This window comes from Centropristis striata, chromosome 13 (genome assembly GCF_030273125.1).
Source record: "Centropristis striata isolate RG_2023a ecotype Rhode Island chromosome 13, C.striata_1.0, whole genome shotgun sequence".
NCBI classification, from domain to species: domain Eukaryota; kingdom Metazoa; phylum Chordata; class Actinopteri; order Perciformes; family Serranidae; genus Centropristis; species Centropristis striata.
The window spans coordinates 38,048,450-38,067,977 of NC_081529.1; the positions used below are offsets into that span (position 1 = coordinate 38,048,450).

Below are 19,528 nucleotides of genomic sequence, written 5' to 3' on the forward strand. Positions count from 1 at the left end.
AGGCGTGTTTCTGATGATAATGTCCACTTCGTTTCTTATTATCTGGCTGTTGGTTGCACAAATAACGCATGTTGCATATTTTCTCACTTGCTGGCTCTGTTGGTTCACATTGATCCCACTTCGAACAACCTCACCAAATATAACACCTCTGTTATTACCTCTGAAGGTGGTACAGAGCCGGGATCACTTGGTCGTTCATTACGCCTCTGGGACGTTCAGGTTGAAGGTGAAACGTCACAGAGGAGGAAATGTTGCAGCTTGAAAAAACAGTCTGAAAGGAGCTAATGTAACACAACTCAGATCTTGTGGCTATGTTAATGCCAAGCCCAGTTACATAACTGCCAAGTCCACAAAGGGGGAGGATTTTATCCATCTGCAGAGAAAAGCGAGATCTGGGACAGTTGGTTCCTTGTTGTCCGTTGCTTGGTTAGCTGCTCAGTGCTAACTCTTTTTGTTGGCTCCTGTTGCCTTCACAGTGAGCTGACACACCTTGTGTTGTGGTCTCTGGGCTAACGTGTTGCTTAGTAAAACCTCTGTTAACTAATCAGGAACCTTAAGGCAGGCTTCTGTGTGGCTGCTGGCTGTTGGTCCAGAGGTTCTTCTGAACAGTAAATGTTGAGACTGAGGTCTTCTCATGTAGGTGAAGCTATGAGGGCTCCTCGTGGACGGAGTTCAATGACTCTTTGTTGGAGAACAAAAGAGACTCAGCTGCTATTTTAAGAGGCCAACAAATTAAAAACAATTTTCTATTAAACCCAATCAAAGATGCACAAATGAACAGAAACCATCTGTGGTCCCAACAATGGTCAGTTAGCATCACCCAGTGGACAGATCATGGAACTACACGCTCTGCAGTGATGTCTCTGACTGGGTTTCTGTGATGAAGTGTTACACAGGAAGGGCAGCAACTAATGACAGGTTTCATTACCAATTAATCTGCCAGTATCTTTCAACAGAAAAGCCTCACAAGGGACAGACAGAAATATTAAATGCAACACGTCTACAGCATGTTATTGTTGTTCCTGATAAATTATGTAATAATAACAAAAATGTATAACATGCATTTCCAGAATATTAAAGTTATGATGAATAAAATGTCAGTAAAAGTCAGTTTGGTTTGTCAGAGTCCAGCTGATATTTTTAAACGTTTCAGTCCAAAACACAAACATAGTCAGAAATTCAGGAAATATCCATAACTGAGAGGCTTAAAATATCATTCTGTCATATCTGTGTATTCGAAAAAATATCTTAACAATTTAAACAATTAATTATCACAATTATTAGCTGGCCATCATTTTCTGTTGATTAATTAGTCCAGTCATTGTTGCAGCTCTGATCTACCAACAGTAGAAAACTTATGATATTTTGCTTAAAACTAATAAACCTATCTTCACCATAACTCATTCTGTATTTTTAAAGTGACTATTTCTTTTGGGCATCTTTTGGGTCTTTGCAGGGAGAAAAAATGGAAAACATGACACCTCAGGAGGCCCTCTTCAGAACTTTAGAAGATTTGGGAGCTGAGGACTTTAAAAAATTCAAGTGGTTCCTTCAGGGGGCGCTAGAAGGCCTCCCAAAAATCCCAAAGAGTCGACTGGAGGATGCAAACCGCATGGAAACCATAGATCAGATGTTTCAGACCTACAGTATAAACACGATTGAAGTGACCAGAACAGTATTAGTGAAGATAAATCAGAATGAACTAGAGAAGAAATTATCAAACACCTCCTTCGAACCTAAAGGTAAGTCAGAATCATTATTATTCTAAAAATGGATGTAACAAAGATTGAAGTTGTAGATTACAGAGACTTTAACAAACATGAGGTGTGTAGTTAACATCTCACTGATCTACAAATATAGACATGTTTGTTGTGTTGCACTTTGGATTATAAAATGAACCAAAGGCAGACAATCCTGTTTTTGTTTGCTTCTAACTGATTAAAATGTGCACACACTGAAGTCTGTAAATTTGTTTGGACAATATTACTTCCCTCGACTGGACTCAATCTGGACTGGTCTCTGCTTTCACCTTTTCAGGACCTACTGTAGTTATCAATCGAGCTGAACAGATTTTACACAGACAGAAATGTGAACACTTGTTAGAAAACAAGTTCATGACTCTCATTCACTGTAACAACCCCTCATTGGTTTTATTGTTCTCTTCATTCAGAGATTCTTGCTGAGTGCCAGAGAAAAATCAAATCCAAATTACAAGAGAAGTTCCAGTCTGTGTTTGAGGGGATCACTAAAGCAGGAAACCAGATCCTTTTGAATCAGATCTACACAGAGATCTACATCTTAAAGGGAGAAACTGCAGAGGTCAACATGGAGCATGAGGTCAGACAGATTGAAACAGCATCCAGGAAACCAGACAGACCAGAAACAACAATCAGACAAGAAGACATCTTCAAAGCCTCACCTGGAAGAGATAAACCAATAAGAAGAGTCCTGACACAGGGAGTGGCTGGCATTGGGAAAACAGTCTTAACACAGAAGTTCGCTCTGGACTGGGCTGAAGACAAAACCAACCAGGACATCCACTTCACATTTCCATTCACTTTCAGAGAGCTGAATGTGCTGAAAGAGAAAAAGTTCAGCTTGGTGGAACTTGTTCATCACTTCTTTCCTGAAACCAAAGAAGCAGGAATCTGCAGGTTTGGAGAGTTCCATGTTGTGTTGATCTTTGACGGTCTGGATGAGTGCCGACTTCCTCTGGACTTCGACAACACTGATGTCCTGACTGATGTCACAGAGTCCACCTCAGTGGATGTGCTGCTGACAAACCTCATCAGGGGGAAACTGCTTCCCTCTGCTCGCCTCTGGATAACCACACGACCTGCAGCAGCCAATCAGATCCCTGTTGACTGTCTTGACATGGTAACAGAGGTCAGAGGGTTCACTGACCCACAGAAGGAGGAGTACTTCAGGAAGAGATTCAGAGAAGAGGAGCAGGCCAGCAAGATCATCTCCCACATCAAGACATCACGAAGCCTCCACATCATGTGCCACATCCCAGTCTTCTGCTGGATCTCTGCTGGAGTTCTGGAGGAGCTGATGAAAACCAGAGAGGGAGGAGAGCTGCCCAAGACCCTGACTGAGATGTACATCCACTTCCTGGTCGTTCAGTCCAAACGGACAAACGTCAAGTATCATGGGAAATCTGAGAGAGAGCCACACTGGAGTCCAGAAAGCAGGAAGATGATTGAATCTCTGGGAAAACTGGCTTTTGATCAGCTGCAGAAAGGAAACCTGATCTTCTATGACTCAGACCTGAAAGAGTGTGGCATCGACATCACAGCAGCCTCAGTGTACTCAGGAGTGTTCACACAGGTCTTTAGAGAGGAGAGAGGACTGTACGAGGACAGGGTGTTCTGCTTCGTCCATCTGAGTGTTCAGGAGTTTCTCGCTGCTCTTCATGTCCATCTGACCTTCATCAACTCTGGAGTCAATCTGATGGCAGAAGCAAGATGGTGGTCCAAAGTCTTCAGAGACAAACCTAAACTAAAACATGTCTACCAGAGTGCTGTGGACAAGGCCTTACAGAGTCCAACTGGACAGCTGGACTTGTTCCTCCGCTTCCTCCTGGGTCTTTCTCTGGAGACCAATCAGAACCTCCTACGAGGTCTGCTGACACAGACAGGAAGCAGCTCAGAGAACAATCAGAAAACAGTCCAGTACATCAAGAAGAAGATCAGGAAGAATCTGTCTGCAGAGAGAAGCATCAACCTGTTCCACTGTCTGAATGAACTGAATGATCGTTCTCTAGTCGAAGAGATCCAACAGTCCCTGAGATCAGGAAGTCTCTCCACAGATAAACTGTCTCCTGCTCAGTGGTCAGCTCTGGTCTTCATCTTACTGTCATCAGAAACAGATCTGGACGTGTTTGACCTGAAGAAATACTCTGCTTCAGAGGAGGCTCTTCTGAGGCTGCTGCCAGTGGTCAAAGCCTCCAACAAAGCTCTGTGAGTGGATAAATGAACAACATGAAACATGTTTTCTGAAATTCAAGACAATAAAATAATTATCCGATGTTCATCTCTTTTCCTCTCCAGGTTAACTGGCTGTAAGCTCTCCAAGAGAAGCTGTGAAGCTCTGTCCTCAGTCCTCAGCTCCCAGTCCTCTAGTCTGAGAGAGCTGGACCTGAGTAACAACAACCTGAAGGATTCAGGAGTGAACCTTCTGTCTGTCGGACTGAAGAGTTCACTATGTGAACTGAAAACCCTCAGGTCAGTATTCATTACCATTCACAGTTGATATTTTAAATCCTTTAAGTTCAATTTAAATGTATCTCCATGTTAGTGAAGATGGGCAACTTCTGTAGTGTTTTCCTGCTGAGATAGTGTTCTTAAACCCTGTATTTTTGTGATCTCCTTAATTCCAGTCTGTCAGGCTGTCTGATCTCAGAGGAAGGCTGTTCTTCTCTGGCCTCAGCTCTGAGGTCCAACCCCTCCCATCTGAGAGACCTGGACCTGAGTAACAATGACCTGAAGGATTCAGGAGTGAACCTTCTGTCTGCTGGACTGAAGAGTCCACTATGTGAAGTGAAAACCCTCAGGTCAGTATTCATTACCATTCACAGTTGATATTTTAAATCCTTTAAGTTCAATTTAAATGTATCTCCATGTTAGTAAAGATGGGCAACTTCTGTAGTGTTTTCCTGCTGAGATAGTGTTCTTAAACCCTGTATTTATGTTATCTCCTTAATTCCAGTCTGTCAGGCTGTCTGATCTCAGAGGAAGGCTGTTCTTCTCTGGCCTCAGCTCTGAGGTCCAGCTCCTCCCATCTGACAGAGCTGGACCTGAGCTCCAATCATCCAGGAGACTCAGGAGTGAAGCTGCTGAAGGATCCAAGCTGCAGACTGGACACTCTTAGGTATGGACAGACAGACAGACACTCTAAGGTATGGACAGACAGGCAGTCCCATTCATTTCAGTGCAAAATGTTGTTGTCCTAGTACTTCTTACTCTGTTCAATGACAACAAAGTTGAATCTCATCTTATCAGGCTGTCTCAGATATGGACACAGTACAGTAAGGACAAACAAAACAATTGGCAGAAAGTAAAATGTCATAAAAAAGTTTTACAGTAAACTTCTTCATTTCAATACTAAATTTAGAAAACCTTTAAAAATCTAAATCAAAAGTAAAAACAGTTAGCAGTAAACATAAGAACATCATTATGATTTTAATGAAATATAAGAAAGCTGTTCTATTGTATAGATATTGTTTGGTCCGGGGGTATTCCTTCACTGTTCCTGGTACAGCTACCACTGTAGTCCAGCTTTATTTCTCATATGCATCAAAACAGAGATGCAGTCTCATTAAATCATGAACCCTCTGTTCATGTGTGAATGCAGGACAGACAGTTTATTGTTTATTGGATCCCCATTAGTTGTCACCATGGTGACAAGTGTTCTTCCTGGGGTCCCTAAAAAGCAAGACAAATAAATGTGACATTCACATGCATCATGCATACACAGTACAAGTATATACATACATAGTACAAGCACCTGCACATACATACTCACACATATACACAGACACATTCAGAGATCAATTCATTAAGAGCTGTCTCTGTACAAGTTTAAACAAATAAATACAAAATAAGGCACTCTGCAGCTTTACAGATATCAGTCAACTGAATTTAACCTAATTTCTTTTCTCAAAACAGCTTTTTTCAATTCCCTTCCAAATCCTGATTTCTTACACTTAAGAATGAAGCAGTACGGAAGTCCATTCCAGTATACAATAGCTCTCAAGGTCAAGGTCACATTTATTTCTAGAGCACCTTATATACAACCAAGGTTGACCAAAGTGCTTTACATAAATGAATAACAACCAAAAATCCAATCCAATACAAGATACATAGTTGAATAACAATAAACTCACAAATAAAAATAAAAGACAATTTATTCTACTAATATATTACATGAGATGTGCAATACAACACACAGAAACAACTTTCTTCTCACGCAGGTTGGAAAGCCTGGGAGAAAAAAATTAGTCTTAAGAGAAGATTTAAAATTGTCCAATGTTTTTGACGACAGGATATGCAGCGGTAAACTGTTCAACAGCTTCGGGGCAGCCACTGCAAAAGAGCGATCGCCTTTTGTTTTTAGCCTGCATTTAGGCTCATCCAGGTAGGACTCATCAGACCTCAGAGCTCTAGTCAGTCTGTGAACCTGTATGAGTTCGGTCAAATATGCTGGAGCCAATCCATTCAAAATTTTAAAAACAAACATCAGGATCTTAAAATCTATTCTGAAACGGACAGGAAGCCAGTGTAGAGAGGCCTGAACTGGGGTTTTGTGTTCCCGTTTCGTTGTGCCTGTTAAAAGACGTGCTGTAGCATTCTGTACAAGTTGCAGGCGTCACAATGAGCGCTGGTCTAAACCTACATACAGCGAGTTACAAAATTCCAGCTTTGTTGAGATAAAAGCATGAATAACCTTCTCCAGGTCACTAGGAGAGAGGTACGGTTTTACCCTGGCCAGAAGTCGCAGCTGGAAAAAGGCACTTTTGACCACATAGCTGATTTGCTTGTCAAGTTTAAAATCACTGTCGAAAGTGACACCAAGGCTCCTAATGACAGAGCACTTTTTTGAACCCAGTGAGGGGGGCAGAGCATCAGCATAGTCGCTGTAATGTTTATGACGCCCAAACACAAAGCCAATCTCTCCTCTACTTTCATCCAGGAGAGTTTATCATGCATAGCATTTACATTATACCTAATAGAACAGTGAAGTGCCAGTCGTGCGGCTCTATTCTGAGCGAGCTGGAGTTTAGCAAGTTCTTTTTTTGAGGTGCCAGACCATATGGCAGACTAATGATTGAATAACAAGCTTGTCAGTTAAAAAACATGCACATTTTCTAATGTTTGAAATACTTTTACTCATTTAACTAACTATATTCTTTATATGTATAGACCAGGGGTCTCAAACTCAATTTACCCGGGGGCCGCTGGAGGTAGAGTCTGGGTGAGGCGGGGCCGCATCAGGTTTTCCACAAGAAAAGCTCTTACAAAAACATTCCAATGTTATCAAATGTCTTTATTTTTATTTTTTAACACAAAATAGGATGAAAAAATTTAACAAATTCATAAGAAGAAAATAAATAAATCAGTAATAAATAAATAAAATGGAAATAACAATAATAATAATAATAATAATAAAAACTAAATAAATAACGTTTCAAATTGTATTCTTTGTGCACTGTAACTATCTCTGTGCAAATAAGACATGTTGGGATGCCCCTGTGCTCAACAAAGAAATATTGCTCTTCCCACTTTTTCTGAAATTGTCTGTGCTCATCACCAACCTTTCTCTTTGAAAAAGACATGTTTGGGGCTGTGTAACATATAAGTCCACACGGTGTCACTGTTGCGTTGAAGTTTCAGTGTTTTGCTGATGCGTCTTTTCCGCTTCTTTTTCTCTCCCGCTGAGCAGCAATTTCCGCGGTCCGGGGTAATGGCGCGAATTCGCAATAAGCCCAGTCGATGTCCCGCCCCCGAGAGCAATATACCCCACCGTGATTGGTCGGTTCGTTCAGCTCTGCACACATCAATGAAAAGTGCGATTCGTATCAAACTCGCGGGCCGCACGAACATTAAACTTTCATATTGAGGTGGGGGCCGCAAACTATCGTCCCGCGAGCTTGAGACCCCTGGTATAGACCAAGTTAATGTTTCATCGATAGTAATGCCCAGCAATTTGGCTTCTCTAACTTGCTCAATAGCTGCACCATGTAATGAGAGGACCAACTTCTGCTCAGACCGAAGTGAGTAGTTAGACCCAAGTACCATACATTTTGTTTTAGAAATATTCAACTTTAACTTGTTTGCTGTAACCCAATCAGATATCAGTGTTAGCTCATATTGAAGTGTCCTATTAACTTGTTCAGTACTGCTAGCAGATGTAAAGATGGTTGTATCATCCGCGTACATTACTATACCTGCATTTCTCAATACATATGGCATATCATTAACAAAAATAGAATAGAGGAGAGGTCAGAGGCAGCTCCCCTGGGGAATACTTCACTGAAGCGTCTCTATATGTGAAGAAGCACCATTAAACTTAACACACTGTCTCCTGTCAGTCATATAACTTATCATACAATTAATCACAGAGTTTTTAAAACCATAGGCTGAAAGCTTCAAGAGTAACAGTTCATGGTCAATCAGATCAAAGGCTGCACTGAAGTCCAAAAATACAACACCTACAACTGACTTCCTGTCTATCTGTGTAAGCAGGTCATCAGTAAGACATGTAAGAGCAGTGCTACTGGAGTAGCCTTCCTTATATGCATGCTGGAAATCAGAAGTCATATTATTTACTTCAAAGTCGTGCTGAATTTGCTTAAACATGATTCCCTCTAACAGTTTGCTTAGTACAGGTAACACACTGCAGTTTTTTGGCAGAGGAGTGACTTTTGCAATCTTCCATAGACTTAGATAAATAGATTTTTTAAAACATAAATTGAAAATATGACATAGTGGTTTTGCTATTACTTTTGCTGCAAGCTTTAGAAGTTTGCCATCTAAATTATCCAACCCACAAGGTTTGTCACACTTAATTGTAAGAAGAAGTTTTTCGACATCTATCTCTCTAACAGTTTTAAATTCAAAGCAACAATCTTTATTAACCATAATGTGATTTATTATATTAGCTATAGATGGCCTGTAACATCCCGGCAACAGCTGATCCCTAATAGAATTAACTTTTTGTAAAAAATATTTGTTGAAATAGTTAGCTATATCATAGGGTCTGGTAATTAATATCCCATTATGTTCTATAAAAGAAGGCGTTTTACCATTTTTACGTATGTATATACATTTTACACATTTCACACAATGGGCCCTCTCAATGGCCATAGCACTGGCATCTAGGTTCAGCTTCTCAGAGATAAGTTTCTGGACATGCTTCTCTGTGTCCTACCATTTCTCACGGAAAGATTCTTTCAAACCATGGAAAATGAGATTGTTCCTTCTGGATTGGTTCTCAAGGTAGTCGGCTTTAGACTCAAGTGTGACAAGACAGTCACAAATCTTGCAAAAGCCTTTCTCCAGAGTGTTGTGATCCATTGAGAGCTTGGGCACCTTGATTTTAACTTCATCAACGTCCTTCTGAGTGTAGTGGATGCTGTCCTTAAGCTCCTGGATATTCCTATTCATAGCATCCAGTCTCTCATTAGTGGAGTCCATAATCATTTTAACAAACTTGTTGAAAGTGTCAGCTTGTCTATCAAGAATGTCCACAAAATGGGATTTCTGTTGTTCTAGTGACTGGGAAATTAGCTTTTTGACAGCATCCATATTGATAATTTCAGACTCACTCTGGTTAGTTGGATGGCAGAATGAACTATCTCTTCCAGTCGCCTCGCAGTTACCTTTATCCTTCCTGCCCCCCCCCACCGCGAGGCATCCTTCAATATCACAGGTTAGCACACTAGCTCAGTGGTGGTAGTCTGAGCCAGGGCCTGCGCCTGGCCTAGGCCTGGTGGATAGGCTGCAGATGAAGCTCAGGTTCAGAGCCGGCCCAAGCCTCCATTGGGCCCTAAGCAGAATTCGATTTTGGGGCCCTCTATTTCTGCCAATAATATTGGTTGTTGATCATTAACACACCTACTATAAACTCATTGCGGCTCTGGCAGTGTTGTTTACATTATCCTTTTTCCAGCCTGATATGTCTTTACACATTTATGGGGGTGGCCCAGTTAATAACATAAATAATACCAATGCAATAATAATACAAATACCAATGAATGATTGATGTCCAGGGTGTCACATATGGTTTTTAATCTCAAAATGTAGCGTATTCAACTAGCAGAGCGAGCTAGGGTTGATTTACACATCGTTCCAAATGGTAAAACATTATATAAAAAAACTATATTATAGATAATTTAGTAAAAGTGTCATATGGTTTATTATTTTTGGCTTCAAAAAACTGCAACAGCATTGTGTGAAAATAAATTGTAGTGCAAGAACAATAATAAAGTGCAACAACAAATAAAATCACTTAGAAATATCTACAGTATATATATATATATATCATATAACACCTTTACTTCATGAATAAATCAACCACCTCCGCTTGACTTTTTTCCCCATTGACTACCTGTCTATGGATATAGTGGCATGCCTTTTGGGGAATTAAATAGTTCTCGTTTATAGGCAGAGGCCCTCTGATCACCTGCTCAGTCCTGTTTAAATCAGAGAGGAAAGACACTCAGCTGGGTCAACGTGAGCTGATGATGATGATGATGATGATGATGATGATGACGATGATGATGATCCATGGTACCAAGGGGACGTTGTGGTGCTGAGGAAGTGACCAAAGAAAGACAATGACAAACAATGTGGACATTAATTACAGTTTTGGACATAATTATTAATCTCAGAAAGTTCTGCAGTAAAAGCAGTTATAAAGGGTGTTTACTGTTAACTGACCAGGTAGATCAGCTGTGGTTGCAGACACAGAGGGGACAGTGGACACAGAGGATGGGGGGCTAGACAGAGCTCTGTAGATGATGGAGATGGACCTAAGATGAAGTACACACATATTAATGAGATATTTGACAAGATTAATTTCCCTCTAGGTGCAATTCTGATACTTATAAATTAAATGTATAGTGTACGGTGACAGTCTTTCCCTCACCTGATGCTTTCCCACAGTGGAGCCTGAGGGTGTGGACTGGCACTGGGCTGATCCTCCAAAGGACTTTAACAGATCCTGGGGAAGTTTCACAAATCTTATGAGTTGATGTGATAAAGAATATGTTTATTTTACTCACAAAAATAACCTTGCTCTGCAGCAAACAATTTTTGCAAACAACAAATGTCAAACTATAACTAGTAGCCCGATGCAAAAACATATTTCTAGCACCGCACTTGCTAGCAAACGAGGTGACATTTTAATTAATGATGGCTATCAAACATTAGCAAAAACTTTATTTTGAAGCAGAAATATATAGGAGCAACCCCGAGAATCAACGCAAAGTTAAGCTCAGTAGTAATCAAGTCAAATACAAACATGTTAGCATGACGAGTATGTATTTAACCGGCCAGTTAAAAGACACATTTCTCTCGTTTTTAACAAGGTAATTTGCTATTAACAGCTACACAAATCTCTTTGATAGACAATCCATTACCAAGCCATGAAAACATACCTTTATCTTGGCGTTTTTTCTCCTCGTCCTCTTTCTTCCTCTTTCTTTTCTCTGCCACTGAAGGATATGTCCTTTTTGCGTCAATATTTTGCCTCCAACTACCTGCTTTGGAAGAGCATTGCGCACTGCACGGCAGGAGGCCCGTTACCGGAGCAGCGGAGCTTTTATATTATAAAGAGAGGCAGGAAGAATCACTAGTCCTACAGTAGCAGCACTCTGTTGACATAACATTTTATTTTTGTACAATAATATATATTTGATGTATTTATCAAATATAAATCATCACTCAAGAGGAATTAAAAAAAAAAAAAAAAATAATAATAATAATAATATATTTTATTTTTTATTTATTTAACCTTTATTTAACCAGATAAAAAACCCGTTGAGATCGAGACCTCTTTTACAAGGGTGACCTGGCCAAGAAGGCAGCAGCACACGTCAAAAGTTACAAGACAGACGAACAATAAACAGGCAGCGAAAAGTCCAACATATTAAAAAGTACTAAAGTGCGAATGAATAGGCGGTATAAATAGGTAGTATAAATAAGCAGTATAAAGTGCAGCAGTGATAAATACAGTAGCAAATTAGGAACATGAGCACTGTGCAAAAGATTTACATTGACGTTTTTTGAGAGTTGTGCGAAATGCTCCCAAAGGAATAAGTTCTGATAGTTTCAGCTCAGATTGAAGGGTATTCCAAGCAGAGGGGGCAGAGAAACTAAAAGCTTTTTTACCTTTTTCGGTCCGGACACGAGGGACAGAAAGGTGCACAATATCATTAGATCTGAGGTCATAACGGCTACCAGATCTCTTAAGGAAAGTGCATAGATATATGGGAAGCAGGCCAAGAAGAGCCTTATAGATCATGGTCATCCAGTGCGTATGACGTCTTACAGTAAGGGAGGGCATGCCAGCTTTAGCGTAGAGTTCACAATGGTGGGTGAGGCGGCTACAGCCAGTGATGAATCTCAGGGCACAGTGGTACACAGGAGTTAAAGATTGTAGGCAGGTGGCTGAAGCTGACATGTATACAACATCGCCATAGTCAAGTACAGACAAGAAGGTGGCTGAGACCAGAAGCTTCCGAGCCCTGAGGGAAAAACATGATTTGTTTCTGTAAAAGAAACCTAGCTTCACCCTTAATTTTGAAATCAATTTTTTCACGTGCAGTTTGAAGGACAGTTCTTCATCAATGGTGAAGCCCAGATACTTATAATTGGTGACCAGCTCAAGAGTTTCACCCCGGACAGTTTTGATTGACGGAATATTTTCCAACGGAGTAGATGAATTTGCAAAGATCATTAGTTTTGATTTATCAGCATTTAAAACCAGTTTCAATTTTTCCAGACGAGTCTGCACTGTATTAAAGGCAGATTGCAGAAATTCAAAAGCCTGAGCAATGGCATGTGAACAACAGTAAATAACAGTATCATCCGCATAGAGATGATATGAGGCATTTGATATGTTGGCACACAGATTATTTATGTAAATTGTAAAAAGGATGGGTCCTAAGACTGAGCCTTGCGGTACACCTTTTGTGACCTTAAGAAAGGAGGAACTAACTCCGGCCATCTGAACACATTGTGTTCTGTTTCCCAGATAATCAGCAAACCAAGAAGCAGCCTGCTTGGAGATACCATTTTTCAATAAAATTTGCAATAGGAGATCATGGTCCACAGTATCAAATGCCTTAGACAGGTCAATGAACAAAGCCACACAAAACTTTTTCGAATCCAAAGCCTCAAACACATCATTTAAAACTTTCAGAGCAGTAGTAACAGTGCTATGCTGCTTTCTAAAACCAGACTGAAGAGGATTTAGTATATTCTTCAGTTCCAAGAAATCCTTCAATTGATCACAGACCAATTTTTCAAAAATTTTGGCCAGAATACATAATTTAGAGATAGGCCTATAATTATTTACAATTGAGGGTTCACCTCCTTTTAGAAGTGGGAGGACAAATGCAGACTTCCAAACTTTCGGAAGTTTGTTTGTGCTGAGGCTTAGATTAAAAATACTGGCAAGAGGCTCAGCAATTAAGTCGGCAGCCAGTTTAAGAAAAAATGGATCCAAGCTATCTGGACCAGCTGTTTTTTTGGAATCCAAGTTTTTTAGTGCACTACGGACCTCAGAAGTAGACACAGGTTCAAAATGGAAAGAGCAATCAACAGGGAGACGACTCGCTATAGAGGGTTCATCAGATAAAACGGTGCTTTTAAAATTACTGTTAGAAAGATCAAACAAGTGCCCGGCAGTGATAAAATGTTCATTAAAATAATTTAACATTTCACATTTGTTGGTGAGGTTTACTGCATCTTTAACCAGAAAGTTAGGCAATTCAGTGGAGGGCATTGCACCAGAAACAGATTTTACAGTGTTCCAGAATTTTCTTGGGTCATTTAAATTTTTGGTTGTTTCGGATAAGTAAAATTCTGATTTAGCCTTCTTAATTAGTGCAGTACATTTATTGCGGAGCTGGCGAAAAGTGATCCGATCAGCCTCGACTTTTGTTTTGCGTGCTCTGACCCAGGCAAGATCTCTATCTTTGAGAAGGTCTCCAATTTCGGAGGAGAACCAACGATTGTTTCGTCCCTTTATTCTAAACCTACGTAAGGGAGCATGTTTATTAATTTGATTCAAAAATTCGGAGTGAAAGAAATTCCAGGCCAGCTCGACATCATCAAAGAGAGAGATCCGCTCCCATTCAAACTTTGACAAATCATGCAGAAAAGCCTGCTCATGAAAAAGCTTGAAATCTCTTCTAACTAGAATACGTGGTTTGGTTTTAGGGAGTTTAGCATTCCTGACCACTGCAATGGCACAGTGGTCACTCAGATCGTTTCCAAACACACCAACATTATTATACTTGTGGGGGGCATTTGTTATTATGAGATCAAGAAGCGATGATCTTAATGGGTATTTGATATTAGGCCGTGTTGGGCTATCTATTAATTGATTCAGATTTAACGAGTCACAGATGGATTTCAAACCATCTGAGGCTGAAGACAACCAATCAAGATTTAAATCCCCCACTAACACAAGCTCGCCAGAATTTAACCCTGAGACATAGTTATTTAAGGAAATTAGGGCTTCACTGCACGCTGAAGGAGGCCTATAACAGCCCATGATTGTGATGGACCGTCCCTGTTGGAAATCAAGTTTTAATGCCAAAAATTCAAACTGTTTACTAATGGATATAGACGAGAGGAGAGTAGCATGAAACTTGTTTTTTATATATATGGCTACACCTCCACCTTTCTTGGGACGATCACAACGAAAAACATCATAGCCATTTATACAGATGTCCTTATCTGAGACTGATTTATTTAGCCAAGTCTCAGATAGAACCAGAATATCAGTATCAGTTGTCTGTACCCAAATCTTAATTGTATCTATTTTAGGGAGCAGGCTCCGGACATTCAGGTGTAAGATGCCCAGGCCTGATCTCGCTCTGAATTCATCAGGAGTAGTAATATTTTCCAGAGAGGGGCCTGGGTTAGGTTGAACATTGCCTGATAGCAAAAGGAGGAGAATAATAAAACATTTTCGTTTTATATTAGAAGTTGACTCCTTATTATCAGTATTGTGAATTTTCAGATCAATTAGTGAGGTTTCCGTGTGTATAAAACTGTTTTGTAAGACAGATAAACACATCAAAGAAAGAAGAGATACGCGAATTTCTCCTGGCAAGCAACAGGACAGCAATGGATGTTTGGCCAGTCTGTCAACAGCCAATGACCAGGTACAGGTCACTGACCTGGAAGGACCCAAGCGTGTAGGGGGGGCGTGTCCGCGGACCCCACTACCACAGTTCGAGAAGACCGTCCCACGAGGAAAAAATGAAAAGACAAGAAACAGCGCAAAAATGAACTTCATTGTTACCAACTGTAGACACAATGCCAAGGAAGGCGAACAAAACGGGAGACGAGTGGATGGAATCGTTTCGGCCCACCTCTCGGCAACCGGTGGCTGACAAGGTACCGCTGCTGGTGGCTAATAGGCTATGCAGCTAGTGGCTAGCAGCTAGCGGGCTCCATCAGCCAATGGCTAGCTAGGCAGCGGCTAGCGGCCAGCGGGCTTCGACTAGCCGGCAGGTCGGTCGGCTCCGGCGGCTAGCAGGCTCCGGCGGCAGGTCGGTCGGCTCCGGCGGCTCCAGCGGCAGGTCGGTCGGCACCAGCGGCTCCGGCGGCAGGTCGGTCGGCTCCGGCGGCTAGCAGGTTCCGGCGGCAGGTCGGTCGGCACCAGCGGCAGGTCGGTCGGCTCCGGCGGCTAGCAGATTTCAACCGGCAATATGCGGGGTCCAGAGACCGGCAGACTCAGCAGTCAGCCGCAAGGGATTTATCAGCTGGACACCCGTTTATCAGCGGACAGCAGCCCACGGCCTCAGGAGAACTTCAGCCCAACATCCAGAGTCAACAGGTAGACCAGGGATCACAACAGTCGGGAGACACCCGCGGTCAGCAGTAGCGGTCGCTCCCGGCGAACCACAGCCTGGACAAGTCCGGAGAAATGATCCCCAGGAACGGGACGGATTTCCAGCGAGGTGTTACACAGGGATCCTTGAAACGGACTTAGTAGTGCTGGGGGATATAGCAGCCAGCAGTGACAGGTGGGATACATATGGTAACACCTCAGTTGAACCTCTTTTACACGCAGTGTGATATGATTTGTAACAAACTTTTAAAAGATTTTAAAAGGTCGATAGAAACGCAGTGATAAATTGTTGAGATCGTCTAAAAAGCCCAATTAAAAGCCATTTAAAACGATCATAACAGAGAGTAAGAAAAACACTGACAAACATTGACGTGTGCATGCGGCCATCTTGGATTTTTATATATATATATATATATATATATAAATATATATAAATATATATATTTTTTTTAAATTCCTCTTGGGGGGCCCCAACGGCCACGGGGCCCTAAGCAGTCGCTTAGTTCGCTTATGCCTTGGGCCGGCTCTGCTCAGGTTGTAGGCTGCAGCAGGAGAATCAGGCTATTAACTTAACAATTCCACTTCACAGTCACACTTTCACTGTTTTTGTGTTGCAAAAACACTAAACAACTACTGGTGAAACTTTGGTAGAGTAGAAAATGAGGATTGTGCAGATTTCTGTCAGATTATTTTCCTCAGGTTCAGCAGCAGCAGCAGCAATATTACTGCTGTGGGTATTGGTCCCTGCGGTCGGGTTGGCCTCTGTGCTTATCCTAGAGGCCTCTGTTGATTTTAAGGGACAAGCTTTCACATGGTGTTTTATTATGAGGGAGGACAGTTCAGTGGTGACTGAGCTCTTAATATTTATACATCACATTATCTTTTTGAAGAGTTTCAGCCTGTTTCTCTGTCACACTGACAAACTGAGGAGCTCTGCTTCATGTTGAACAGCAGTTAGGACTCATGTTGGATAGAAAATCATTGTGACTGTGTTTCTTCCTCCAGGGTGGACCATTGTGGAGAGAGGTGGTTAAAACCTGGTCCGTGGAGGTGTAAGTGTGGATTACATTTGATTAATGAAGACAAAACAGCTTTAAATACAAAGTTAATAGTTGTGATATTTATCAACATGTGTCATCATTAAACTTTATAGAAATGAACAACATGAGGACACAAAGGAAGAATAAACCCTTCAGATGTGTCTGATGATAAACTGCTGCTGTGTTGTGTCTTTTTCTCTCCATCAGATTTCTGTCAACTCACACTGGACACAAACACAGTAAACAGAAAACTCAAACTGTCTGAGAACAACAGGAAGGTGACATGGGTTGGAGAGGATCAGCCATATCCTGATCATCCAGAGAGATTTGAGTCCTGTCGTCAGCTGCTGTGTAGAGATGGTCTGACTGGTCGCTGTTACTGGGAGGTCGAGTGGAGAGGAATAGTTTATGTAGCAGTGAGTTACAGAGGAATCAGCAGGAGAGGACGCAGTGAAGACTGTTGGTTTGGATTCAATGATCAGTCCTGGAGTCTGTGGTGCTCTGATGATGGTTACTCTGTCAGGCACAATAGCATTAAAACAGTCCTCTCCTCCTCCTCCTCCTCCTCCTCCTCCTCCTCCTCCTCCTCCTCCTCCTCCTCCTGGTCTGGTAGAATAGGAGTGTATGTGGACTGTCCTGCTGGCTCTCTGTCCTTCTACAGAGTCTCCTCTGACTCACTGATCCACCTCCACACCTTCAACACCACATTCACTGAACCTCTTTATCCTGGGTTTAGGTTGTCCCTTGGTTCCTCAGTGTCTCTGTGTGGTCTGTAGGACGGAGACGACTTCCTGTCCTGTGGTCTGAATGTTGGATGAAGCTTCACTTTGTTTAACATTTGATTCTCTGATTGTTTCTTTAATGTCACAAATGTTTTCTTCTTATAAACGGTGAAATGATCTCAGGGCTGAACTCTGATTTTCTCTTGAATCCAGTTTTTTTTGGAGCAGCGTCTTGTAGTTGCTAATGTCTGTCGTGATTGATCTCAATAAAGGTTTAAAGACTCACGAGAACAGCAGCTTCTAACAAATGTAAATCTGATTCTGTTTTAAAGAGGAATAAAGACATTACCTTCACAATCCAGAGTCATTTTCTTATTTGAAAACCAGATGTCGTCTTATGTTTATCTTCAGGATTTTCTGATTTATGAAATGATAAAAGTCAAAAACTTTAAATCAGATTTGTCAACAAAATAAAATAATAACAGTGAAATTTGATTTCTCCAATATTCAGATTTATCTCCTGGAAATATAAGCACACTATTTATTTGAATATATTTAAGTTCACACCTCATCTGCATATTTAAACATCACATTTCAGAAAACTTTAAAGAAAAAAATAATTGTTTGTAAGTCAGTAATCAGCTGGATGGAGACAGCAGCAGCCAAAACCAATAATAATAACAACAGTAATAAAAAATAAATAAATGAATGTTTGCGCGATTAAATTTAACAAAAAAATATTTTTTTTAATGTTCGCATTAATTTATTGATGATGCAACATACAGTTAATTTTTCATTTCGGCATGTTTTGCTTTGTCACCATTAAAAAACAAAACAGCACAGAGTTTTATCAGCTCCAGGCATCGATGCAATAGTCTAAGATCAATTCTTAGACTCAGACGTGTCGACTTCACGCTGACTCAAATTTGCGTCCACGAGCTGAGAGCAGACTGACATCTGATCGTACCCTCCGCTCACGTCCATATTGATAAATGCAGAGGCTTGCGTAGAAATCACTTTCTGACGTACGCTCGTTTGATAAATGAGGGCCCATATGTTTTGAATACAGTGCGAAGCCGAAGATAAAAAAACAAAACAAGAAGTGCCCGGAAGTGAGTAACGATCCTTCAGGTCTTGAAAGGAACAAAGTCCTTGATGGTTTAAAATGTCGCCTAACACGTGTATACCTTGTTTAGACCATTGTGGAAATTCCAAAGGTACTGACCCAGACAGCAAGGCATTATTATGCCAGATAGGTGAAAGTTCATGAAATTTACAATCTATGGAAAAATGTTTTTCTATGTAACGCCAGACAGATAGTGTGTTTGAGATAATAGGACCCATATAGCCCGCTACATTTTTTTGTTTGATAACAGAGAATGGTAAGTCTTGAATTCTGATTGGGCCAGTCAAAGCATTTTCTGACGTAAGTCGCGAAAAACTGCACAAAATTTTGCATTGAAATGAATGGGACGGCCGAAAAAAAATGAGAGAAAAAGAACAATAATTGGAGATTAAAACTGTCAAAAAATAAATTTGAAAACTGCGGTGGACATTTGAATGGCAAGGGAGGCTGAGAGAGCGGAGGGGGAGACGGATTTAAGGTTTCTGAATGAAATGTTACGCTTGTCCTTTGGGATGGGGATGGGGGCGTCAATGTCCATAGTGATTGCCAGGTGATCTGAGATGTATAAAAATATAAAACCTGATCTTGAAAATGATGTTTCACACACAGAAATGTCCATCTTGCATACATATAAATATGAACAAAGGTTGCATACATAACATATAACAGGTACAATGAGGATAATATCTAGTTCTATATTTTTACACTAAATATATTTTACATTATCTCCGAATATCATCAAAAAATAATCTGGTATGGAGTTTCAAGCCAGAACTTTACATTTACATTTAGTCATTTAGCAGTCGCTTTTATCCAAAGCGACTTACGGGAAGAATAAAAGCAAATAATCAAGGTATAGTGCAGTAAGAGCTATCAGTGCATCAATCAGTGCTAGCTACAATTCTTTGAGGAGGAGAGCTATGGTGTGGTCCAGGAGAGAAGATGCTCTCTGAAGGTCTTCAGGAGGTTCTAAAGGTAGAGAGGGACCCTGCTCTGGTAGAACTGGTAGTGGTTCCACCAGCGGGGAACAAGAAACACAAAGAGTC

General features: G+C 40.9%; 1 protein-coding gene across 1 annotated transcript; it reads left to right on the forward strand.

Moving 5' to 3' along the window:
* Positions 1-1,474: 1,474 nt before the first annotated feature.
* LOC131983447 (NACHT, LRR and PYD domains-containing protein 12-like) lies at positions 1,475-17,682 on the forward strand. Its single transcript, XM_059348156.1, has 7 exons — positions 1,475-1,742; positions 2,171-3,962; positions 4,053-4,226; positions 4,382-4,555; positions 4,711-4,872; positions 16,600-16,646; positions 16,842-17,682. Exons 1-7 carry the CDS (start codon positions 1,475-1,477, stop codon positions 17,408-17,410), a joined length of 3,186 nt encoding a protein of 1,061 aa, XP_059204139.1. The 3' UTR covers positions 17,411-17,682.
* The last annotated feature ends 1,846 nt before the right edge of the window (positions 17,683-19,528 follow it).